Below are 18,736 nucleotides of genomic sequence, written 5' to 3' on the forward strand. Positions count from 1 at the left end.
AATTAAAATCATCCTGAATGATGTAAAATTAAAGTAGATGTAATTGCTTATCTGGACTACTTCAGGTGCAGCACAACTATTCATTATTTCAAGGGGATATCCAGATGGAATTTGGTTTACTGTAGCTGACGTCCACTAAATAGGGGTAAATTAAATCAATATTTCAGTATATTATGTGAGACAAAATATTCAGATAAAGAATACCAAATGCATTTTGCAGCAGTTTTCTATATTGCTATTTTTATTCATTAGTAAAAAAAAAATAGCTGGACCCAAGAGGCTGCAAAAAAGCAGATTTTTAAAATCTTTGATACTATATTACCTAGAAAAAAGCAAAGTGCAGTTTAAGAAGTCCAATAATATTTCATGCATTTTGGAACTGAACTAGAACTTATCTAGTGAAACAACAAATTGAAGAATGTTTCTGCTGATCAGAAAAGTATGATACCCTCTCTTCCTGCAGCTCCATTTACTGTCACATATGCTCCAGAAATTCTTCCAGCCTCCAAAGCAGATTTTGAGGGGGAGGAGGCTTCATGGGGAAGGAAAAAGTATCATCATGTAAACAGATTTCCACTTGCATAATATTAGAATTTACTTTAGTGTTAATATTTTTCTTTATCAGAATTAACATTTATCTAAGGCAGGAGTTCTCAAAGTATCATCTGGGGATCCCCTACATATCAATAGATATAACCCACATAAACCAAAGCTCTTTGGGGTCCTCAATCATTTTTAAGAATGTGAGTCCTGAGACCAAAATGTTTGAGATCTAACTACTGATCTAATGCATTCCTATTTTCGCTTTTTCTATGAGTGCTCAAGAGAGTACACATGGAGAACGGTAAACTGCAAGTTTTAAGACAAGAATGTTATATTTTTGCTTCTATCTAATTAATAATAGGGATTTCTGATTTTGACATTTTTCTTTTTCAAATACTGGTATTTATACTGGATAGTGTATATGTATAAATATGGAAAGAGAGAAACATTCTCTAGATTCAGGCACCCCCCTCAGAGGAGGGAATGTGTATATCCAGATATTACACCGTATACATTGATGATTCCAGCACAGAAGCAATTTAACTGATAATAGTACTAAGAAGTAAATCATTTATCATTTCCTTGTAAATAAGCACAATACAGACATGGAACAAAAACAGCAACGAATGCTCTAACATACTACAAGTCTTGGAGGCATCACTAGAGTACAGTCGAGGCACAATTACGTGTTGCAAAAAAGAATAAGGCTGCTGGACAAACTATTTAGATTGGTAGTGTCGGGAACTATCCCCCTGAAAGCACCAAAGGACAGTGCTCACAGGACATGGCTGACCCCACAGCAAAGACTGACCACAGTGAGCACACAATTACTTATATCCTGGCAATCATTGTCAATGCCTTCCTAGTCACTGCAAAGAAAGCTGGGAAGTCCATACTGGACAAAAGATCCCCTGCAGTGGCTCGATTGGGATTGGTGCCATACAGACTTAGCCGGCAGTATGGATCCTACTCTGTTCCCGTCCATTCTTTCTCTTCTATGGTAGCTGCAAGGTTGACAACTATTGAAATGGGAAGAGAGAAAGCAGTCCTAAAAGTTCTATGTCTCTGGAGTTCTCGTCCTATGAACAAGGAAATATAAACAGCATGGTAGGTTCCCCACAATTCTAACATAACTCTTGATCTGTAGAAAATATTAGTTAACTAGGATATACACTATATGGAAGTTAAACTGGGACACATTCACCTTTACTAGGAGGCAAAACATATATTTGGAGCTTCTGAGGTACACCTAGCTTGAAACTACAGAAAAAGCTCACAAAAGAATTTATCTTTTCCTTTAATCAAAACCACACTTTCCCATTATTTTTTATATATTAGGAATGCAGGCACTGAGCTTGTTACACATGTACATGAGCAATTTGTAAGTTTTTCTTTATAATACTATATACAATCTTGTTAGGCCAGCTGGATTTAGGCACCAGTCCAGATACGGAGGATTTTCCAACTCAAGGTCATGCTCACTATCCTCCTCTATATTTGCATGATACATGTTTTAAGTTTCCCCAGCCATTTATACATCTCTACATATACAAAGTTGTACATACCCCTCACCAAGCTTCTCCAAGACATCAAATACTTCTTCAGGCTGTTTAGTCAAGCTGTCTTCACTGAGCTTTTTTAGCTTGCTAATAAAAATATAAAAACATTTGAAATAGTCTACAATTAATAATTTGCAATTTACTTTTATCTTTAATTACTAAATATAAATATATACTTTATTTTCTTAATAACAAATAGAGAGCTGCAGTTTCAATGTGCACGACATACCTTCTCAAAAAAAGACTAAGGTTACTTCAAGTATTTTATTTAACTATCTATAGGTTTCCCTTGACGTAGAGTCCAGTCGTGTCCAACTCTAGGGGGCAGTGCTCATCTCCGTTTCTAAGCCGTTAGAGCCGGCGTTGTCCGTGGACACTTCCGGGTCATGTGGCCAGCATGACGACACGGAATGCTGTTACCTTCCTGCCGAAGCGGTACCTATTGATCTACTCATATTTGCATGTTTTCGAACTGCTAGGTGAGCAGGAGCTGGGACTAGCAACAGGAGCTCACCCCGTGCGGTTTCGAACCGCCGACCTTCCGATCGACAGCTCAGCGGTTTAACCCGCAGCGCCACCGCGTCCCTTATAACTATCTATAATTGTTCTCAAAATATAAACTAAGGTGTTAATATATTAAAGTCAAAATCATAGCCAACTCTTAATCACAAGAACATTCCATTCACAATTTCCCATCTGAATCCAGTTTTAATGGACGACTAAGCACACAAAGGGGAAACAGCAGAATCAAGCAGATCACAGCTTTGTGGAGGAGAAAATATCTGTCCAAAGGAAAAACAGAACAACAGTTGTCCAACTGGCTCCCACCTTACTCATTCTTTGGAAAGCCATCAAAACCTGGCTATTCCAGAGAGCCTCAGGAATAGAGATGAGGGGGGACACTCCTGTTATGGGTCTGAATGTTGTAGTTTATTCCTTAAGGCATTATTGCTTTGGCTTTTTTGCTTTCTCACTGATGTTATTTATCAACATGTATCATATTGCAAACTGTTCAGAATCCTACTTGGATTGGAGCACCATATAAACTAAACTTTTTTTTGTTGTTTATTCATTTAGTCGCTTCTGACTCTTCGTGACTTCATGGACCAGCCCACGCCAGAGCTTCCTGTCGGTCGTCAACACCCGCAGCTCCCCCAGGGACAAATCCGTCACCTCTAGAATATCGTCCATCCACCTTGCCCTTGGTCGGCCCCTCTTCCTTTTGCTCTCCACTCTCCCTAGCATCAGCATCTTCTCCAGGGTGTCCTGTCTTCTCATGATGTGGCCAAAGTCTTTCAGTTTTGCCTTTAATATCGTTCCCTCAAGTGAGCAGTCTGGCTTTATTTCCTGGAGGATGGACTGGTTTGACCTTCTTGCAGTCCAAGGCACTCTCAGAATTTTCCTCCAACACCACAGTTCAAAAGCATCGATCTTCCTTCGCTCAGCCTTCCTTATGGTCCAGCTCTCGCAGCCATATGTTACTATGGGGAACACCATTGCTTTAACTATGTGGACCTTTGTTGTCAATAAAAAATAAAATAAAATAAAATAAAATAAAATAAAATAAAATAAAATAAAATAAAATAAAATAAAATAAAATAAAATAAAATAAAATAAAATAAAATAAAATAAAATAAAATAAAATAAAATAAAATAAAATAAAATAAAATAAAATAAAATAAAATAAAATAAAATAAAATAAAATAAAATAGCATTATTTTCCTTCCATATATATGTGCTACTAATTCTGATACAGATACTTGTCTGCTGTAATACATAATCATTCATAAAATTTAAAAATTGCCATAAATTCCCTTCGAAAAACTGTTTGTTCATATATAAACAAAACTGATCCCAATGCAATACAGTCCAAGTCTGATAAGAATACGTATCACATGACAACACAAAACATGAAAAAGATCAACTATGACCAATGTGATACATTTCAAGAAATAAACAAAGTAATGTTGGTTTTCTTAGATTACAAAAATATATCCAAAGGTTAGATGAAATATACTGTCTCTCCCAATCGCCACTTAAAATAAGCTATTCTAATGTCTTCCCAATTTAACTTTGTATTTAGAATGGAAAAACATAAACTGTTTGCAAGAAGTCCAACAGATGAATTCTATTTTGAATTTCAGGTCTATTTAAATTCTCTGTAGTGCAGATGCTATAGAATGGACCAGTTATGGGGAAAAGAAACTCAATCATCGTATGCTCATTTTTTGTTTGTTTGTTTGGTGTGTGCGCGTGCGTGGGTACATGCATACATGCACGCACCCTTCGAGTCATTCACAACTCATGGAGACTGCTGGACAAGTCCCTGAAGTATTCTTGGTAGCACTTTCAGAAATGGTTTAGCATAGCCTTCTTCCCAGAACTGAGAGTGACTGGCCCAAAGTCACCCAGCTAGAATTGATGAAGCAAGAATTCTGTTTTGATTTCCGTGCTCCATAAGTAAAAACAACAACAACATCTTGGCAAAAATAATACTTATTAAATTGAGAATACATCCTACAGGTTTTAATGAAATTTATTTTTGAATAAGCATACACAGCAATCCTTTATTATATAATGTCTGTAATCATCTATTGCTATTTAGTGCAAATTAAGGAAACAAATTACTTTTCTACTCCTCCTGTATAGATACGCAAGGCACATTACCTAATGAGAGAAAGAGCAGAGGTTCTGATGTAGTAATAATACAGGATGAGGTTTTCTTCCCTCATTTTTTCGGATAGAACACATACTTCTATATTGAACTTCAATATATTATCACACTGCAATATGAAGTCTTCTAATTACACATACACACACACATCACAAAATTCCATTACACAATTCACTCAATTCATATCTTTATACTTAAATTTCATTACTGTAATTCAAGAGAATCATATAAGCAGGTTTTTACAAAAAGATTATAAGCACTAAACTCCACAAGATAACAAATTAGAGTCCTTTGCAATTATTATTTACTGATTCATTTATTTAACAAATGTATATAGCTGCCCAACCACCCAAGGAACTCTGGGCAGCTGTACTATATAGTAGTCTATACTTTAGAGTAGAAAACATGGCTCAATGGCAGAGCAGAGTATGCTTTGCACAAATTAAATGCATCTCAAATTATCAGATAAAGGTCTTTTTCCATTCTTGCTATTTATGTATTTATGTTTTTTTATGTAAAAACAGCTTCCTTAATTTCAAAATGAAGAAGAAAAAAGAGTGTAGAGTCCTTGGTGCTCTCTGAGCCTTGTTGTTTTCTTGCAGATGTTTCATTGCCAGGCTAGGCAACATCTTCAGTGCCTGAGTTAATAGTTAATAGGCAGTCAACCAAGCAGCAAACAACAGCCCAATCAAAGAACTCCCAAGGAGAGAACAACACCCCTACCAACACAAGCAGGGCAAGCCACAGTATATAAACTGAGAGCAAGGCCCACTGCACTGAAGATGTTGCCTAGCCTGGCAATGAAACGTCTGCAAGAAAACAACAAGGCTCAGAGAGCACCAAGGACTCCACAGTTCAGCCCTGAGCTACAAATATTCACCTCGATTGGTAAAAAAGAGTGTGTGTGTGTATAAATTGTAGGCAATTTTCAAGTATTTTTTTTCCTGAGCACAGAAAAGTTATTGAACAATATTATTCAGGTTTTTGAAGAAAGAAAAGAAATGTAAATTACAAAAATGTTTCCTAGTTACTATTGCAAGTTCAATAGTTTGAAATAATACTTATTGAGATTTTTAAAACACATATGAATTGGACACACATACTTAGAATAGATTTACCAGCATGGTCTGAACTTGTCCCATTATTGTGACATCTGAGGCTGAAATCAACAATATTGTTAATGTGTCTCTGGATCAATCAATATATATTAAAGATGCATACCATCCTTGATTGGAGAAAGTAGTAAGGAAGATAGCAGGAGAATGGGTACAAGCTGTGGTAGATAAACCCTTGAGTAAATGGATGATATATCCTGCCTTGAAAAGACCAGTGGTGTGTTCCCTCCTTTAGAAACCATCATTTGACCCAGCAATTTTAAACAACTATGGACCGGTTCTAACCTTTCCTTTCTTCAGCAAAGGATCATTACCTTGTGGTGGTGCTGGAGCTTGAGCACCTCAATGATGCCATGAGCTAAACCGTGAAGGGCCACCCAAGACAGGAAGGTCATGACAGAGAGGTCAGACTAAATGCGATCCCTGGGGAAGGTAATGGCAACCCACCCCAGTATTCTTGCCGTGAAAACTAAATGGATCAGTACAACCAGAGATATGTCGGTATACCATCGGAAGATGAGACCCCCAGGTCGGAAGATGGTCAAAATGCTACTGGGGAGGAACAGAGGATGAGTTCAACTAGCCCCAGACGTGATGACGCAGCTAGCTCAAAGCCGAAAGGATGGCTAGCGGCCGACGGTGCTGGTGGTAAACGGCAAATCCGATGTTCTAAGGATCAACACGCCATTGGAACCTGGAATGTAAGATCTATGAGCCAGGGCAAATTGGATGTGGTTATTGGTGAGATGTCAAGATTAAAGATAGACATTCTGGGCGTCAGTGAACTGAAATGGACTGGAATGGGCCACTTCACATCAGATGACCACCAGATCTACTACTGTGGACAAGAGGACCACAGAAGAAATGGAGTAGCCTTCATAATTAATAGTAAAGTGACTAAAGCAGTGCTTGGATACAATCCAAAAAATGATAGAATGATCTCAATTCGAATTCAGGGCAAGCCATCTAACACCACAGTGATCCAAATATACGCCCCAACCACAGATGCTGAAGAAGCTGAAGTAGAGCAGTTCTATGAGGATCTGCAGCACCTACTGGACAACACGCCTAAAAGATGTTATTTTCATCACGGGAGACTGGAATGCTAAGGTGGGCAGTCAAATGACACCTGGAATTACAGGTAAGCATGGCCTGGGAGAACAAAACGAAGCAGGACATAGGCTGATAGAATTTTGCCAAGACAACTCACTCTGCATAACAAACACTCTCTTCCAACAACCTAAGAGATGGCTTTATACATGGACTTCACCAGATGGACAACACCGAAATCAGATTGACTACATCCTTTGCAGCCAAAGGTGGCAGACATCTATACAGTCGGTAAAAACAAGACCTGGAGCTGACTGTAGTTCAGATCACGAACTTCTTATTCCACAATTTAGGATCAGACCAAAGAGATTAGGGAAGACTCACAGATCAGCTAGATATGAGCTCACTAATATTCCTAAGGAATATGCAGTGGAGGTGAAGAATAGATTTAAGAGACTGGACTTAGTAGATAGGGTCCCAGAAGAGCTATGGACAGAAGTTCGCAACATTGTTCAGGAGGCGGCAACAAAATACATCCCAAAGAAAGAGAAAACCAAGAAGGCAAAATGGCTGTCTGCTGAGACACTAGAAGTAGCCCAAGAAAGAAGGAAAGCAAAAGGCAACAGTGATAGGGGGAGATATGCCCAATTAAATGCAAAATTCCAGAGGTTAGCCTGAAGAGATAAGGAATTATTTTTAAACAAACAATGCGTGGAAGTGGAAGAAGACAATAGAATAGGAAGGACAAGAGACCTCTTCCAGAAAATTAGAAACATCGGAGGTAAATTCCAGGCCAAAATGGGTATGATCAAAAACAAAGATGCCAAGGACCTAACAGAAGAAGAAGAGATCAAGAAAAGGTGGCAAGAATATACAGAAGACCTGTATAGGAAGGATAACAATATTGGGGATAGCTTTGACGGTGTGGTCAGTGAGCTAGAGCCAGACATCCTGAAGAGTGAGGTTGAATGGGCCTTAAGAAACATTGCTAATAACAAGGCAGCAGGAGACAACAGCATCCCAGCTGAACTGTTCAAAATCTTGCAAGATGATGCTGTCAAGGTAATGCATGCTATATGCCAGCGAATTTGGAAAACACAAGAATGGCCATCAGACCGGTAAAAACCAACTTATATCCCCATACCAAAAAAGGGAAACACTAAAGAATGTTCAAACTATCGAACAGTGGCACTCATTTCACATGCCAGTAAGGTAATGCTCAAGATCCTGCAAGGTAGACTTCAGCAATTCATGGAGCGAGAATTGCCAGAGGTACAAGCTGGGTTTAGAAAAGGCAGAGGAACTAGGGACCAAATTGCCAATATCCGATGGATAATGGAGAAAGCCAGGGAGTTTCAGAAAAACATCTATTTCTGTTTTATTGACCATTCTAAAGCCTTTGACTGTGTGGACCAGAACAAATTGTGGCAAGTTCTTAGTGGTATGGGGATACCAAGTCATCTTGTCTGCCTCCTGAAGAATCTGTATAACGACCAAGTAGCAACAGTAAGAACAGACCACGGAACAACGGACTGGTTTAAGATTGGGAAAGGAGTATGGCAGGGCTGTATACTCTCTCCCTACCTATTCAACTTGTACACAGAACACATCATATGACATGCTGGGCTTGAGGAATCCAAGGCTGGAGTAAAAATCGCTGGAGGAAACATTAACAATCTCAGATATGCAGATGATACCACTTTGATGACTGAAAGCGAAGAGGAACTGAGGAGCCTTATGATGAAGGTGAAAGAAGAAAGTGCAAAAGCTGGCTTGCAGCTAAACCTCAAAAAAACCAAGATTATGGCAACCAGCTTGAATGATAACTGGCAAATAGAGGGAGAAAATGTAGAAGCAGTGAAAGACTTTGTATTTCTAGGTGCAAAGATTACTGCAGATGCTGACTGCAGTCAGGAAATCAGAAGACGCTTAATCCTTGGGAGAAGAGCAATGACAAATCTCGATAAAATAGTTAAGAGCGGAGACATCACACTGACAACAAAGGTCCACATAGTTAAAGCAATGGTGTTCCCTGTAGTAACATATGGCTGCGAGAGCTGGACCATAAGGAAGGCTGAGAGAAGGAAGATTGATGCTTTGGAACTGTGGTGTTGGAGGAAAATTCTGAGAGTGCCTTGGACTGCCAGAAGATCAGACGAGTCCATCCTCCAGGAAATAAAGCCAGACTGCTCACTTGAGGGAATGGTATTAAAGGCAAAACTGAAATACTTTGGCCACATAATGAGAAGACAGGACACCCTGGAGAAGATGCTGATGCTAGGGAGAGTGGAGAGCAAAAGGAAGAGGGGCCGACCAAGGGCAAGGTGGATGGATGATATTCTAGAGGTGATGGACTCGTCCCTGGGGGAGCTGGGGGTGTTGACGACCGACAGGAAGCTCTGGCGTGGGCTGGTCCATGAAGTCATGAAGAGTCAGAAGCGACTAAACGGATAAACAAAGAACAACCTTTCCTTTATAAAGATGTTGTTCAGAAGGTGACTGGGCTACACACACAGCCCTGGATGAAATGGATTAACTGGACTCTTTTGAGTCAGAATTCAGGCCTAATTTTGTTAGATCTTAGTGGTCTTCTACATACATGGTATAGTAGTTCATGGTATTCCCCTAGACAAAGTACAAGGTTTGGGAGCGGGAGGCATTGTTTCCAGTAGTCTTTCTCCTTTGTGAGCAGCCAGTTCCAGTGGTGGTTGGAGCAGGGAGGCAGAACTTAAGCTCTGAGCTACTCCATTATAGGTGCCATAGGACTCAGTTCTCTCTTCATACTGTTTAATATCTACATGAAGCCACTGGGAACGGCAAAATGCCAGCAAAGGGGGAGGTATCATCAATATACTGATACCAATTACATAGTTCTACCACAGGGCATGCAACAGATGTGGTGGAGGTACTGATGTGGTGTCTGAAGAATGTTGGGATCTGGAATGGAGAGAAACAGGCTTAAATTTCTGGCTATGGATTTGAAAGCTGAATGTGTCTAAAGATAGTCCATCTTTGACTCTGGATGTGGTAGTCCTTCCCCCAGATGGAAGCTGTGACCATGAGGGCTTTGCACAGTTACATCTGGTGCACTAGCTGTGGCTTTTCCTGTATCAGGAGGCTTTACTCACAGATTGCTGCAATTTACATCACATGGACTGCCTCTGAAGACCACCAAAAGCTGTAGCTGGCACAACACGCAGTGGCCCTAATCATTATGGGCACACCAAGGTTTGCCCATGTAACACCCATTACTATGGGAGCTGCACTAGCTACCAGTTAGCTTCTGGGTACAATTCCAAGTGCTATTTGTCACCTTTAAAGACCTACTGTATATGACTCAGGGCCTGGATATCTTCATGACCTCCTTTTCCAAATTGAATCTGTCTATCCAAAAAGATTTGGGAGATTCCCTGCTAAGGGAAGGCCATCCTCAGGGCCCCTGGGCTGAAGCCTTAGAACAGTTTGCCCTGTATATCTGGACCACTCCCTCCTTGCTACATTTTTGAGAGCTGTAAAACCATGGGTCTTCAGAAAGTCATTTGAATATGAGTAAGATAATATTACCCCAAATTGAAATATTTATGGATCTCAATTCTGACTTCAACAGAAAGGAGGAGAGTTTGAAGATCAATAAAGCATGGATACCAGCTTTAAGCCACACCAAGATTAAACAACCCTTATCTAATCAAAACTAATCTGTGCAGCCTCACCAGAAAGAACACCTAGCAGCATCCTGGCTCAAAAACAGTCAGGAACCAGCCCTCTTGGAATTCTCCAAAATAAACCAGAAGTCCACCTACAGAAGGAACCAATCAGCAACCTGATTCAAGACAGCCAATTATGAACCGATTATCTTGGAACTTCTTCAAACTTGGAAGTCTAATTAAATGAGGAACCAATGAGGAACCAACTTCTTTGGACGCCTGTGACATGAACCAATCAGATATCAGCTTGCCAACTTCAAATACAAGAGCCCTGTCAGCCCAGGTCAGTTGCTGCGAACTGCTGAGAGGTATACCACAAAGCAGCTCACTTTGCCTCTGAAGATGTCAGCCACGGTCGCTGGCAAAACATCAGGACAAAAGAAAACTAGATCACAGCCGTTGTCCTGTTCAGACTATGCAGCCAAGCAATTTCTTAAAACACACATTATTAAATAACCATTTACAATAATTAAGTCCTGGAACACGAAGACTCAAATCAAAAGCCCAACTGGGCACAACAGGCAGCGAAACAGGACTTTCTCACTGGACAGGAAGGCTGGATATGACTGGAACACAGTGTTCTGAAAACAACAGATCTCGAACTGGAACTGAGTGCTGGAGCTATTCTGGCACTGAATCACTGGCAATCTGAGACTGGACTGGAACTAGACACAGCAACCGGAACTTGAAGCTGGACTCAAACTTGGAACAAGGCTACGCTTGGACTAGGCGAGTTTTTCAGGACTGGAATCTTGGAGCAGGACTCGGTACTTGGAACAAAGCTGGGAACTGGAAGCAAGGCTGGACTCAGCTGGAAGCCCCGGACTAGGCTGAATTCTCTGAACTAGAGTCCTGGAGCAAGGCTTGGAACCTGGATCAAGGCTGGACTCAGCTGGAACCCCCAAAGTGACCAGGGACCCAGATCCTGAACAAGATAGTGGAAGTTCAAAACATGGTTGAGTCTGCAAAGCACGACTGCGAAGGACTGCGAACAAACGGTGGTGCAGGAACCTCTCGGCTTGACTACGCTGCTGAGGAGATCTCAGAGTTTCAAGGCCGGATGCAAGGTGAAGGCTGCTGGGCTCGGCTGATGCTGGTTCCTCAGTTGCAGCAGACGCAAGATTCAATTCCTCTTTGGAGTGGAGCTTGAGTGCTGATTCCCCTTCAGCTGCCTCTGTCACTGGTAAGGACTCTTCTTCCAAAGCTGCAGGCTTAGAGAATTGGTTGTCTCCGGCAGCCCACTCTCCGCGCAGCTGCCTTTTATACTGTTCTTTGGCACACTTGGAGTCTCCTGCAGCCAATCGGGCTGCTTTCTCCTGCACGCACTTTTCAGCTCATTGTTGGCGCGCGCTGATTGGTGTATTCAAATCTTCCTCCGAATCTTGCCCAATCAGTGCCGTGGATTCTTCCCACACTGCTGGTTCAGCCTGGAGTTTCATTTTCCTGATTTTGGACTGGTAAGTTTCCAATTCCTCCTCTGACTCTGGAAGAGTTTCACCTTCCAAGTCAGAGACAGGCTTGGTTCTGACAGCCATTCAGCCCAAAAGCTCATCACTGCTTCTTTATGTCTCTAGCCTTTCAGAGATTGCTGGAACTTAATCTGAACTTTTATAAGACTTTATACTGAAAAACTTTTTTTTTTAATTTGTAAGCAAGATAATGTTCACATTTATTCCAATAAAACAGCTTTAAGAAAGAGACTACAAATACCTCTGCATGAGAACTTCCCAGTTTTTTTTCTGGAGAATATTCCTATGCTCAGAAATTAGACACCATATATGGTTATGTGGAATTCTAGCTAATAGTATACTTTACATGCTACTTTGGTTTAGGTTTAACAATGTTATTCCTATTTTTAGTACAGTGTACATGTGCACAAGGGTATGATTTCAATGCTCAAATATACAAAGCTTGTAGCCTACTAAAGCAGCATTTGATTTTTAGGGTAAAAAATTCTCAGATTTTGCTCATTTTTTCATCTGTTCTCTTGAAATGAACAACAAATATGGTCACACACATCATAAAACTAGCACTGGATGTCCTTCTGCAACTTCAGAAGCATACCAGTACAGTTAAAAGGAAAAGATAAAGTTAAGAAAGACCCAACAGAGATTCTATTAGATTACTGGGGTCTAACACCGAAAAAAATGGAGAACAATTTTATTATGCTGGATGCAAAAGAAATGGTCCTAGTTTCTTTTTAGCAGCTTACTTGGTATCTGCACCGGGGACAAAATGGGGGCAGAGAAGTCTGCCCCTCCTCCATCAGCTCATTCATTCACTTGCATGAAATTTCTGGCCAACTAGGCTGGTGCTTAACTACAAGGGTCAACTTAAGGAAGAACCCTTAATTTTTCCCAGGAAGGGAAAAACTTCCAGGTAAAGAAAGATGAGAAAGAACAACGACAGTTATCTAGAGTAGTGAATTTTGCACCATAATGTTTTCCAAGCAGTTTTAGGTGAAATGGGTGGTACTGTAAAAGACAGGCTGCATCAGAAAGATTCCAAAGGAAAGTCCCAATAACTAGTGTAGTCAGGACCAATATAATTTACAAATATGGAGAATAAACAAGATGACAGTTTATAGTTTTTGGAGGTGGGGAAATTAGAATTTAATTGAGATCTAAAATTACAAAAAAAGAGCTGTAGGTTCTTAATCATGGTCAGCTTAAAGGTTTAATACACTCATTAACTTAAGCAGTACAGAATAAGAACATTAAACACACCCATTAATATCAACTTCCTTTTTAGTGTAGTTGCAGAACAATATGGAAACTTGGCATATAAACTGTTTTCTTCAGTGGTTTTCAACCTTTCAAATCTGAAGTGCCACCAGTCATTCCATTAAAGAACCTAGGTCCCACCGTGATAGAAATAAATACCCTACCCTTTCAAGAAGGTTGTTTATATGTTCACAGGCATTAATGTTATTTGCTATTTATGATAAAAACTTAGTTAAAGTTTTAATGACTTACCCCATGTCCCACCTGGATTACTTCGGTATCCCACCTGCAGTATATGTATCACCAATCACTGACCTACTACTTTCAAGGAGATGTCAACATTATATTAATATTACAATAAAGATAACCTAAAGTACCTTTGTTTTCTCTGAAAAATATTTTGGAAATCTAATGTTTATGCATATGTAGAATACTGTTTTAAAAAGTACGTTTCCATTATTCAAAAGTTTAGTATTTCACAACTGAGCTCTTCTCATCCACTGCCTATGTAACTGTAATGTAACAATTTAATATGAACAAAAACACAGTATAAAAATGAGCCACAGTCTTCTGCCATTGTCCATTTCAAGCACATACTTTCAAAACCCATTGTGGTAATACCAACATGCGAAGATTTCCCAAGCCTCCGTTTTCATACTCTTTTATGAAGACAGAGAGTCAAATGTCTCTGGTGGACATTTACAAGAGAACCAATGGGGACATATTCTCTGCCCCAGGGAGGCACCAGCAGGGAGGACTTAGATGGGTGCTATGCACACATATTTTCATGAAAGATTAATTTCTGCCTCATTACTACCAGGACCACAGATGAGGCTATGTGGGACGTCTTTATTTCTGTATGGGCTTAAGCAATAGTACACACCAAGGACACATTAACAATACATTGAAGCTTTCTTATAATCTAACAATACTGCTGCCATCAATCCAGAGATGTCACTTGAGGCACAAATGACCAGGCTCAAATTACCTTACTTTGGACATATTATGCAAAGACCCAGCTCTCTAGAAAAGGCTGTAATGCTGGGAAAGGTGGAAGGAAAGAGAAAAAGAAGACAACCAGTAGCAAGGTTACAATGGCCATGAGTGCACCATTGACACATGAGAGAGTAGGTTAGGGATAGATTGTCATGGAGAAAATCTACCTATGTGGTCGCTAGGAGTCGAAAACTACTTGATGGCACATAATCAATCATCATACTGCCACATCAAGAAGTGAATGATTAAGGCAGTGTTTCTCAACCTTGGAAAATTTAAGGTATGTTGACTTCCACTCCCAGAATTCCCCAACCAGCATGAATTCCCAGAATTCCCCAACAGCATGCAGGCTGGGGAATTCTGGGAGTGGAAGTCCACATATCTTAAAGTTGCTAAGGTTGAGAAACACTGGATTAAGGAATGACCAGTAGATTACAGTACTTCCCTAGGAAAGCAGGCAGTGAGCCACACACATCCACGTGATTGTTTGCACTCACGAATTACTCTGTGTCCTAGTGCTGTAGAGAGCAAAAGAACAAGGACATGAACCTGGGAGTTGTACGTCTGTATTTAAAAACACGTGTGGGATCAAGAAGGATCAGTTTCTCTCCAGGGGATGTGCACTGAGGGCTTCTCTAGGCGGACAGATTAAAGCAGTCTTTCCAAGGGATGACCTCCAATCATCTTGGACTACAACTCCCATCCCCTCTAGCCAGTCCGTGGGAGGCACCACGCTGAGAAAGGCTGGGACAAAGCCTCCCTTCTCTGCTATCCAGAAATGGGGGGATGAGCCGCCCCTCACGCACCTACATACATGCACACAGCAAGCGCACAGGGTGAACCAAAGGCGCGGGAATCACCAGCGACACCTCAACGCGGGAGGCCTCTCCGGCGACGGGGAGACCAGGGGGCGAGGCGGGCGCTCAGGAGCAGCGAACTGCGGGGCACGCGGCCTACACTGGCCTCCTTCCTTCCGCCCAAAATAAACCGCGCCGCCGCCGCCTCAGTCTCCCGGGAACGAGGAAGCCCCTACCCGTTACCTTTTAGGCGCTGCCTGCTCCATTCTGAGGTCAGAGGGTCCCCAGACGGTCGGCCCCACCAAGGCGCGGTGCGTTGCTGCCACCCTGAAGGAGCCAGACAAGGACCGATCAGGGATCCCGAAGAAGCGCCCCCTCAGGAAACTCTCCCCGCAACTTTCTTCCGCTACTGGCCCTTTAAAAGTCAAACACGCCTCCTCCCCCTGCCGCGAAGGGGCAGCTGACGAACTCCTATACTCGGCTCGGCGCTTGACGGCTACTCCAGAAATACCGCCCCCCCAGCCCTCCTATTGGTGGAAAACGCGCGGATCCAAAACGCGCATTGGTCTTTCCAAAGGCCAGCCGGAACTCCGCAGAAGACGGAAGAGAAAGTTGCTTCAGGCCTAGCGAAACTGCGCGGTGCAATCGCTGTAGCGGCCGGCGAAGGAGTGGGGTATGACGTCATGGGCAGAGGAACGCGGAGGAGAAAGGTCTTCTTCGCCCATCATGCGTCGCGCCAATGAGTTGCTTTTGTGGAAGGATGCACCTTGGGTTATGTAGTTTTTTTTAGTCTGCGTCGGTCTAGGGTGTTAAGTTACCATTCTGAGCAACCGTATCCCTTGTAGCGTAATATTTATTACTTCCGAGTAAGTGGTCTGTTTGCACAACATGGTAACCCATAGTTTACTGAACCATGCTTCCCTGAATCCATCCAGAACTCTAGATTCATTCACACAACCCACTTACTCAAAGTAGCCCACCACATTTTAACCTAGGTCAGTGTTTCCCAACCTTGGCAGCTTTAAGATATGTGGATTTCAACTCACAGAATTCCCCAGCCAGTATTCTGGAAGTTAAAAGTCCACACATCTTAAAGCTGCCAAGGTTGGGAAACACTGACTTAGGGTGTTGTTCAAAACCAATGTCGTGTTTCAAATCACAAGTCTTGTATATTATTTGGTCCTGTATATTCAACAAAACCTGTATGTAGAATGTATTACAGCAACTTAAGCTGTCATGTCCCAGATCCTTGTACAGTTGCAACCTTTAAGCAGAAGCTGCAGAGGTAATCTTTTCCTCTACTTCCCAGTCTCAGGGACATAGCTTTTCCCCACCCTCACCCCACCCCCACCCCACCCCCTTTTTATCTCCTATTTCTCTCTTTTCATCCTCAGTCTCATTCTCTCTGAGGTCTGGATTGAAAACAACAAAATATTTCTTCTCCCAAAGGGGAGATGCTGGGGGAATCTCCTAGGTGTATGTGCAGGTAAATGTATTCCGAATGGCTGCAGTTACCATGACAGGCAGTCTGGAGCATTTGGTGGTAGACAGAAACTGCAAAGGACAATTCTCACAACAGCAGGTTTGAAGCAGATCTAATAGTTGGTAGGACTGTACATAATCTCTGGTCATGGCTGTTCTTCATAAGGCCACAGAACAAGACAACAGGCCATCCACTTGTTATAAGAGTGCAGATATTTCCCTTTATATCTGCTCATGACACTAGAAATTTCTTATTCTTATTAATCTACCAAATAGCTCAATTTACTCTAATTGGAACTATCAAAATTCTCTGCTGGCATCAATCAGTTAGAATACTTGAGTAACATGGAAGTTTCACAAGAATGGAATAGTTAACTACCTTGACATACGTTGCAAATCTAATTTGGCCAAGAATTGGAGATCCAATAAATGTCCTTTCTTGCTGATTTGATTTCACAGAAGGTAGAAGAAGGAAGAGTGGTTTTTGTTATTCCGCACCCAATTCTTACAACAGGAAGAAATTGGTTGAAGAAATAAAGGTAACTGGAATCTTCAGAAAAAGTACCCATGTTATTCTTGAACTCATGATCTGGAGGAAGAGGGAACAGTCAAGCTTGTATACTAAATTTTGAAATCCTGAAGGAAAAATGTGTCAGGAAAGGATGGGAAACCCTGTGAAATGAGATACTGATGGTGCAACTGCAAACAATTCCTACTAGAAAGAAAAATGGGGAACATCTAAATAGATGAATGAATAGAGCCAGTCTGGTGTAGTGGTTAAGGCAACAGGCTAGAAACCAGGAGACTGAGAGTTCTAGTCCTGCCGTAGGCACGAAAGCCGGCTGGGTGACCTTGGGCCAGTCCCTCTCTCTCAGCCCAACTCACCTCACAGGGTTGTTGTTGTGGGGAAAATAGGAGGAGGAAGGAGTATTTGGTATGTTCCCCGCCTTGAGTTATTTATAAAAATAATAAAGGTGGGATAAAAAAATCTTTAAAAAAAAGATTGGTGAGATACATAAAGAGCTTTCTAATATTCTGAAAAGAAAAAGCAGAACATTCTGCCTTCTTCTAATATCCTCCTCCATAACATGTACAGTTAAAGTCTTTCCACTGCATTGGTGCAGATTGCTTCGATAATGTGGCAAAGCATGTCTGGCTTGGTTTTCCGCATGTTGGCATGGCTAGGGCTTTTTAGCAATCCCTACAAACACATTAGAGCCAGTTTGGTGTAGTGGTTAAGGCATCAGACTAGAAACTGGGAGATGGTGAATTCTAGTCCCACCTTAGGCATGAAGCCAACTGGGTGACCTTGGGCCAGTCACTTTCTCTCAGCCCTAGGAAGGAGGCAATGGCAAACCACTTCTGAAAAACCTTGCCAAGAAAACTGCAGAGACTTCTCCAGGCAGTCTCCGAGAATCAGACATGATTGAACAGATTTTTAAAAAAACCAGACATGTTAACATTCTTTATCCTAGACTTTGACCTTGACCAGTTCTGAGTTTCTTATCATCTTCACAGCCCTTTCTAAGATTAAAACAGTTTACATCTGCAGCTTGGGGACAGAGCCTTGTCCCAAGTGCTCCCAATCAGTCTGCCCGTGAGGTGTCCCTTCTGCCGACTCAAAACTCAGTTATCTGCTTTTTCATTCAACCACCTTATAGCAGATTCTCAACCACTGTTGTCCTCTCATGAAACCAAGCACTTTCATCAGATTTTCACAAGTCAAGGCATCCTTATCCTCAGCAGCAGCATCAAATGGATAACATTTGCTCCACCTGGATCCCTACATCCAACAGAATTGTTTATGATAGGAACAGCTTACAAGCACAATAAAATAAGCAAATAAAGTAAATAATCATAGCTTTGTTTATTCACTTTACAAAAATGTTTCTACAATCCCACATCCTAGTCCAATATTTACCATAACTACTTTATTCCATGATAGGACAAAAGCTATAGTAGGTTATATAAAATACGATTGTGCTTAGAGCTGATCTACTGTATTTAAATAAATGGGATTTAGATTAGTTGTCATTAATTTGTCTTGATTTCCTTTATTTCAATGGACCAATAGACAATAGAGCCATTCCTCG

The 18,736-nt window shown here is 41.3% G+C and overlaps 1 protein-coding gene across 2 annotated transcripts in view; it reads right to left on the minus strand.

Moving 5' to 3' along the window:
• The window catches only part of STK3 (serine/threonine kinase 3), a 151,037-nt gene extending 135,431 nt beyond the window's left edge, over positions 1-15,606 (minus strand). Inside the window, exons 1-2 of one of the 2 annotated variants that reach the window (XM_063299543.1) lie at positions 15,405-15,606; positions 2,109-2,189 (exon numbers count right to left, since the gene is read on the minus strand). In XM_063299543.1, coding sequence (XP_063155613.1) covers positions 2,109-2,189; positions 15,405-15,427 — 104 coding nt within the window. In that variant the 5' untranslated portion in view covers positions 15,428-15,606. Of the gene's footprint in view, positions 1-2,108; positions 2,190-13,620; positions 13,745-15,404 lie in introns of those variants that run through there. The other variant, XM_063299544.1, reaches the window with a different exon arrangement.
• Positions 15,607-18,736: the final 3,130 nt, after the last annotated feature.

The sequence above is a fragment of the Candoia aspera genome, chromosome 3 (assembly GCF_035149785.1).
Source record: "Candoia aspera isolate rCanAsp1 chromosome 3, rCanAsp1.hap2, whole genome shotgun sequence".
Taxonomy (NCBI): domain Eukaryota; kingdom Metazoa; phylum Chordata; class Lepidosauria; order Squamata; family Boidae; genus Candoia; species Candoia aspera.